Consider the following 7,716-nt stretch of genomic DNA (forward strand, 5'->3'; position numbering starts at 1 on the left):
TACTGTGCACCAAGACCCAGGCTGCATCGTGGGGACTGAGGCAGACCCTAAACCCTGTATAGTGGCTGAAGATGGAGCTGTGACCTCCCTAAGGTCAGGCCTGAGTCTAGGCCTCCCCTTCTCCCCCACTCCTTCCACCCACCCCCAGCTGTACATTCCCAGCTGAAGGAAAGTTCCTGGCCTGTGGGCCTCTTGAAGCCGGAATTCCTGGCATTTGTGGAGGAAGGGGTGGGGGGTGGGGAAAGACGGGACTGTCTGCTTCATGGCCTGGAAGGAGGTGGGGAGAGGCTGCTCTCCAGATGTGTCCCAGCTGTGCCTCTGGGAGGCAGCTAGAAACCTCAGTTAGAGGGTCTCTGGACCTTCCAGGAGAAACAATAGGGTCCTGGCTTGTCCTTCACTCCTGTATCTTCATCTTCTAACCCCGCTTCATGGTGTGGTTCCACAGCACAAAAATCTACTGGAGGACCCCATGGGGTGACAAAGGTCCCCTGGTCCCCACTCCCTCCTTACCCAGTCACCTGCAGCTCAGAGCTTGGGTGAGCTGCGTAACACTCTGCTACCCAGGTTGCCTTTCGGGCTAGCAATGTGGGCCACCTGAGGATGTCCCAGAATGCTGGACCAGCAACTACCTGGTGCTATGGGCTCATGTCCCATTCACTCCTGTTGCCCAGAAAAGGTTCCAGTCAGCCATTGGTGAACAGCAGTGGCTGGGGGGCATGGCCACGTGAAGGCGTGGCTGTCTGGGGCCAAACAGATGCATGGAAAGCCGGCCACTGAAGGAACACTGCAGCAGTGTAGCCCTCCATGGCCTTGCTTGAGATTGGTAGTAGGCATTATCTCTGCTCCCCAAGGTAGCTTCCAGGCTGCTCCCCCAGAACCCTTCCTCTAGCAATGGCCACCACAGAGGGCCCCAGATCAGCACCTAGCTTGGTACAGATGTTCAAGACAGGTGTTAAGTGAGCAAAGAAAAAAAAGTGGGTTCTCATACTTTCCCCAGGAGACAGGTTCTGGAGACCCACTATTATGTATGAATAGCCTATTTTTTCCAGAACACCCAGCTGCCCAGCTCATGTACCCTTGGCAAACTACTTCTTGTTACTGTTGCACTTCAAAAGGGAGAAACCAATGGCTTAAGCCACACACATTATCTATTAGGATCAGGCTGGCTTTGAACCTATCCCAACCTCCAGGACACTGGGATTTTGGCTTATACCAACAAAAGGTTTTGTTAATATTGACTTTGCGGGGGGCAGGTAGGGGTTCAAGCTCAGGGGTTTGAGCCACACATCCAACCTGTAAACTGGCTAATACCATTACAGACATGAAAACAAACTTCCCAGAGAAATCTTAGGCAGAACACACAGGAACCTGATCTAAAAAAAGGCCAGAACTTTTTACCAGGTGTCCCCTAGGGGAGGAAGGCGGAATGGCACCAAGAAAACTAGTGGACCAAAAAAAAAAAAAAAAAAGCTCACAACCAACCTTGCAGCTAATACTGACACCTGTCTATAATCCCAATATACAGGAGGCTGAAGCAGAAAGGTGAGCTCCAGGACATACAAGGTAACATGGGAGATCTTTAAAAAAATATATATATATCACTGGGCACTTGTAGTTCACACCTGTAATCCTAACAAATCAAGAGGCTGAGATCTGAGGATCAACGTTTGAAACTAAGCCAGGACAGCAAAGCCCATGAGGCTCATCTCCAATAAACTACTCAAAAAAAGCTGAAGTGGAACTGTAGCTCAAGTGGTAGAGCACTAACCTTGAGCCAAGAGCTCAGAGACAGGGCCCAAGCCCAGAGTTCAAGCCCCAGGACCAGCAAAACACACACACACACACACACACACACACACACACACACACACACACACGTACCAAAGCAGCTCTTTCAACGTAGGCATGGCCCTCATCCACTTAAGTAACAGGCCAAAGCAGTTTTCCTTGCTTTTTCTGTTGACCTTCCAGGTTTCCTCCACTCTTCCTGCTATTAAAATAGCAGTGTTAGTGGTTGTGGTAATGGAACTCTATGGCTGTACTCCTATGGTTAAGGCAGTTTATTCCTTGAGCCCAGGGGTTCTAGGCCAGTTTGAGCAAGAGCTCAGAGGGAAAACCCACTAAGAATGGGGTGCAGCTCAATTGTAAAAATGCTTGTCGTATGTGCAGAAGACCCCAGGGTTCTATTCCCCAGTAATGCAAGAAATCAAAATAAACTGGGCACTGGTGTCTCACACCTATAATCCTAGCTACTCAGGAAGCTAAGACCTGAGGATTGTGGTTCAAAGCCAGCCTAGGCAGGAAAGTCCACGAGACTCCAATTCACCACCAGAAAACCAGAAGTGGTGCTGTGCAGCTCAAGAGCTGAGGGACAGTGCCCAAGCCCAGTTAAAATTAGGCTCCAGGATGGAACAGAACCACTGCCGGCACCCTACACCTACCTGTACTGAAAATCATTTCCAGGAAAGGGGGTGGGATCAAGTCTGGCCATGAGCTGGGGGACAGCTGCTTACATCCCATCCATCAGACCCACCACCACCACAGAAAAGCACATCACAGTCCTTGAAATCTTAAAATCCCACAATCTTTATTACAAAGGTGAGCCCCAATCTGGACCCCATAATGGGCCTATCGGTAGGACTTCTGGTAGCGGGCACGGGCACCAGGGCCTCCAAACTTCTTGGATTCACAACGTCGGGGATCAGCCACCAACAGGGTGCGGTCGTACTGGATGAGGATGTCTTTGATCTCCTTTTTGGAAGCCTCATCCACATCTGGAGATGAGAAAGGTAAAGATACAGATAACTCCACAAGACGCCTCCCCGTAGCCCCCTATCACCCATCACCCATCACCCACTGGGAACGACCCCCCAACTCACACTTCTGGTAATAGGCCACCAGGGCTTTGGAGATGGACTGACGGATAGCTGTAAAGACACACAATGATAAAGGGTTAGTATCTGAACTAGAGGGGGCTAAGACAGGGTGGGTCCTGTTCCCAGGACCACCTAACCAGCCCCACAGGTCCAGAACCTGATACTCACCATAAATCTGAGCCACATGACCACCGCCCTTCACACGGACACGGATGTCCACACCAGCAAACCGCTCTTTCCCCAGAAGCAGAACAGGCTCCAGTAACTATATATAGAGGAGCAGAAGCAATGATCAGAAGTTGTACCTCTTCCGAGCCTCTAGGATGAATTCTTAGACCAACAAAAACACTCAGCTCTCCTTTCTGACCTCCATACATGCACTCTGTTCAGTGAAACTGTTTTTGGGGTCAGTCATGGGTCTTGAACTCTGGGCCTGGGCTCTCCCTGAGCTCTTTAGCTCAAGGTTAGTGCTCTACCCTTTGAGCCACAGCACCACTTCAGGTTTCCTGGTGTTGAATTAAGAGATCAGTCTCTCACAAACTTTCTTGCCTGGGATAGTTTGAACCGCTATCTCCAGATCTGTTTCCCGAGTAGCTGGGATTACAGGCATGAGCCACTGATACCCTATTCTTTTTTTCTTTTGCCAACCCTGCAGTTTGAACTCAGGGCCTGGGCTAGAACCCTGAGCCTCTGTACTCAAGGCTAGTGCCCTACCACTTGAGCCACAGTACCACTTCTGGCTTTTTCTGTGTATGTGGTACTGAAGAATGGAACCCAGGGCTTCACTAGGCAAGTACTCTAATCACTAAGCCACATTCCCAGCTTCCTTGTCTTCCCTTTCAAATTTCCCAGTGGTGCCACCTACAGCACACCTTTTAACCCTTCCCAAACTTCCCTAGGTTCCCCATTCCTGACCACTTAGGACTAGTTTCTAGCAACCAGACCAGTGCACCTCGAGACTTCACTATGCTGGAAGCTTTTGGGCCAATTGTCAATCAGGGTCACATGCAAATCCTTCAATCAAACCAGCAACAACAAAACACAGTATTTAGTATCAGCTATCAAAAGCTATCATATACTACTAATTCTTAACTGCCTTGTAGTGTGTATATCTCCACCCACCCTTTTGGCCGGTCATGAGGCCTGAACTCTGGGCCTGGGTGCTGTCCCTCGGCTCTTCAGCTCAAGGCTTGAGTCACTCTATCACTTGAGTCACAGTACCACTTCCAGCCTTTCCTGCTTATGTGGTGCTGAGGAATCAAACCAAGGGTCTCATGTATGCAAGCAAGCATTTTACCACTGAGCCACTTTTCCAGCCCTACTCTTCCCTTTTTAACAGGCGCTGGTGGCTCACGCCTGTAATCCTAGCTACTCAGGAGGCTGAGATCTGAGGATCATAGTTTGAAGCCAGCCAGAGCAGCAAAGTCCATTAAAACTCCTATAGCAATAAGCTACTCAGAAAAGGCCAGAAGTAGAGCTGTGACTCAAGTGATAAAGCACTAGTTAGCCTTGAGCACAAACAGGCTCAGGGATAGCACTCAGTCCATGAGTTCAAGTCCCAGGACTGGCAAAAAAAAAAAAGTAACAAAGAACACAGGTCAATAAACTGCCCAAAGTCTTAAACCTTGAGAAACCCAGGAGACAGTGGCTCATACCTACAATCCTAGCTGTTCAAGAGGCTAAGATATGAGGCTCATGGTTCAAAGCCAGTCTGGGCAGGAAAGTCTGTGAAACTCTTTATTTCCAATTAACCACAAGAAAACTAGAAGTGTTTTGGCTCAAAGTGGTATAGCACTAAATTTGAGCACAAGAGCTCAGGAAGTGTCCAGAACCCAAGTTCAAACCCCACTATCAACACACACAAGACACTTGAGATTCACCAGAAATAAAACTAATCCTTTCCCACAAGAATACATGCTCTTAAAAATAACAACTGGTAGCTCACACCTGTAATCCTATTCAGAAAAGTTAATTTTATATGTTTTGAAGCCAGTCCAGGCAAAAAGTTCAGGTGATCCTGTCTTACCAGAAAGCTGAGGCGTTGCCCACCCATCATCTCAGATACTCTAGAATCTTAAATAGGAGGATTGAAACCCAGCAAGCAAGGGCATAAAGAGACATGTGATTCTATTTTTTTAAAAAAAACCAGAATCAAGGAAAACGCTGTGTGCATGCACAACAGTAGAATGCTCGCATGGCAAGCACAAACACTGAGTACAAAAGCAAAAAACATTGTCCAAGATACATAGATTTTGCTATTTCCCTGGCCACCTTGGGTCCCCAGATGAGTAGGCTTCAAACATAGTAGGATTCTTTTTTCCTTCCCTGTGTTGCTACTGGAACTAGGAGAACTAAGGCTAGTCATTGTCTCTTAAGTTTTTCTTGCTCAGAGCTAGTAATCTACCACTTGAGCCACAGCTCCAACATCCAGCTTTTTGATGCTTAATTGGAGCTGAAAATTTCCTGCTCGGGCTGGCTTCGAGTCTCATTCCTCCCGATCTCAGCCTAATCTAATGCAAGAAACAAACCTGGTGTGAGTCACCAGCGCCCCGCCAAACCAAGTTTTCAAAGCACCCGCCCTTCCCCTGTTACATCCTCGATCCCACTTTCCCCAACTCGGCTTTTTGACATCTTCTGCACTCTAGCCCGTTTCCAAGGTCCCATTCTCTCCCGCTGTGGTCCTAAAGACCCGTTTCGGATGCAGGTTCCCTCTGGTTCTATCATGGAGTACGCTCACGATCCTCAAAGCCCCTCCGGATCCCAGCACCTTGTACTGCAGCGTGCGCGGCTCGATCATCTCCAAGGGTCGCCCGTTCACCTTGATGAGGCCGTTCCCGCGTTTGCAGTGGGCCACGGCGGTGGCGGTTTTCTGCGGGAAGCAAAAGGGACGGGGGTGGGGGAGGGGAAAGGAACACGGGAAATGTAGGCCCTGATTCTCACGGCGATCCCTCACTCTCCCCCAAATACAAGAAAACCTCCACCCGACCGGCGTCTCCCCAAACCCGGGACATCCCCCGACACCCGCGATCGGCTCACCTTACGTCCGAAGACCTGAACGGACTGCAGCGGGCCCTTGGACGGCATGGCTACGAAGCAGACACGAGCTCCACACCGCGCGGCGCCACAACCGGAAAAGGAAAGAGTGAGGCCAACCCGGCTGCTTTTTTTTTTTTTTTTTCTCCTAAGGTCTGCGCAGGCGCGCCGAGCGCCGCGTTACGACAAAAAGAGCGCTTTATGGCTGGGGGCGGGGCCTCTGGGCAGGTGGCGGGAACGCCCTAAGGAGTCGAGGGGGCGGGGCCTGAGCCTTCCAGAGCCCCTGGCATCTGGCCCCGCCTACTGTCGCGGATTTCTACTTCTGCACTTGGGCCTTCTCTGCTCTTTGATACCATCTTCCTTTTTTTCTGTATCTCCAGAATCCCCCGGTCAGTCTTCATTTAGGAATCTCATGCAAGAAATAAAGCTGGATTCTTAGAATTCTGCCCCCCGCCAGAATCCATTTCCTTCCAGAGCACTTCTAAAATCCTTTGCTCATCAGAGCTCCCCCCCCCCATTTGTCCCCCCTTCTTTAGACTCTGTTAGACGACTTTTCTCCCTTTCGGTCTTCTATTCTCTTACCGGAACCCTCGTCTCCCAGAATTTTCCTCTCAGTCTACCCCACTTAACCTGCCTCTTTAGAGCCCTCCTTGCCCTGGGCCCTTGAACCTCTTCGAATCTTCTGTCACTCAGGGCCCTCTCCAACCCCAGTCATTCTCTCTTCAGGACTCACTAACACAGCAATCTTCCTCCAGATTCTTCCTCTTTTCTCAAACCCTCATTTCCCAGGACACCTATGCCAGAGCTTCCTATTGCAACATTCTCCCAAGAGCCTTCCCCGAGTCAATCTTTTCCCAGAATTTTTTGGAATTATTTTTATTGTCAAGGTGATGTACAGAGGAGTTACAGTTACATATATAAGGTAGTGAGTATATTTCTTGTCGAACTCGTTACCCCCTCCTGTCATTTTTCTCCCATTTCCCTCCCCAACCCCACCAATTTTCCTACAATTTCTACATCTTCAGGGACTAATCATTCTGGAATTTCTCACACAAACACCAGAGTCCTATCCCCGGGGTCCCCCTTCAGGATCTCTACCCTAGAAGCTTTCTTCTGAATTCCGCAAATTGTGTGTGTGCACGCACACACAAGTGCTCTACCATTTGAGCCACACTTCCAGTACCAGCACACACAAAAAGTAAACAAAACCCTAGAACAATTACATAATAAACAATCATGACAATGATTACAGTCACACCTAAATACTGCTGACTCTAGGTCGTGTACTGTTCTAAATGCTTTAAGTATATGAATTTCTTCACCTCACTCTTTGTGGTAGGTGGATGAGAATGTCATACACTGCACAAGGATCTCAAAATAGAATTAAGCTTGGTGCTGGTGGCCCACTCCTGTAATCCTAGCTAGTCAGGAGGCTGAGATCTGAGGATCCCAGTTCAAAGCCAGCCCACGCAGGAAGGTCCGTGAGACTCATCTCTAATAAACCACCAGAAAGCCGGAAGTGGCGCTGTGGCTCAAGCGGTAGAGCGCTTGCCTTGAGCTGAAGAGCTGAGAACAGCACCCAAGCCCAGAGTTAGAATTAATGTCCAAGATGAACATTGTAATGTGCATATTTGTCAACTTTCAGCAGATAGCAGTAGAAAACAAAAAAAAAAGGTCACTTGGAAGTGGTGTTTTTCTTCTCTCTCTCTCCTCTCTTTTTACCTTTTGGTGCTGGTTCTGGGGCTTGAACTCAGAGCCTGAGCACTGTTTCTGAGCTTTTTGTACTAAAGGATGGCGCTCTGCCACT

General features: G+C 49.0%; 1 protein-coding gene across 1 annotated transcript; it reads right to left on the minus strand.

Moving 5' to 3' along the window:
- Window positions 1-2,562: 2,562 nt before the first annotated feature.
- LOC138812672 (small ribosomal subunit protein uS9) lies at window positions 2,563-6,022 on the minus strand. Its single transcript, XM_070000759.1, has 5 exons — window positions 5,913-6,022; window positions 5,644-5,745; window positions 3,045-3,141; window positions 2,880-2,927; window positions 2,563-2,774 (listed from the first exon to the last, which is right to left on the minus strand). The coding sequence occupies exons 1-5, from the start codon at window positions 5,958-5,960 to the stop codon at window positions 2,629-2,631; spliced, it is 441 nt and encodes a 146-aa protein (XP_069856860.1). The 5' UTR covers window positions 5,961-6,022; the 3' UTR covers window positions 2,563-2,628.
- Window positions 6,023-7,716: the final 1,694 nt, after the last annotated feature.

This window comes from Dipodomys merriami, unplaced genomic scaffold (assembly GCF_024711535.1).
Source record: "Dipodomys merriami isolate MVZ:Mamm:240054 unplaced genomic scaffold, mDipMer1.0.p SCAF_106, whole genome shotgun sequence".
In the NCBI taxonomy this organism is placed as follows: Eukaryota; Metazoa; Chordata; class Mammalia; order Rodentia; family Heteromyidae; genus Dipodomys; species Dipodomys merriami.

What these genes read in the sequence shown, in the direction of transcription:
- LOC138812672 (XM_070000759.1), bottom strand. Translation starts at nt 5,960, where the DNA reads ATGCCGTCCAAGGGCCCGCTGCAGTCCGTTCAGGTCTTCGGACGTAAG. An exon ending in CGCGCACGCTGCAGTACAAG is followed by an intron (nt 3,142 to 5,643) that starts GTGCTGGGATCC and finishes CTCTATATATAG; the next exon opens with TTACTGGAGCCTGTTCTGCT. An exon ending in TCATGTGGCTCAGATTTATG is followed by an intron (nt 2,928 to 3,044) that starts GTGAGTATCAGG and finishes GTGTCTTTACAG; the next exon opens with CTATCCGTCAGTCCATCTCC.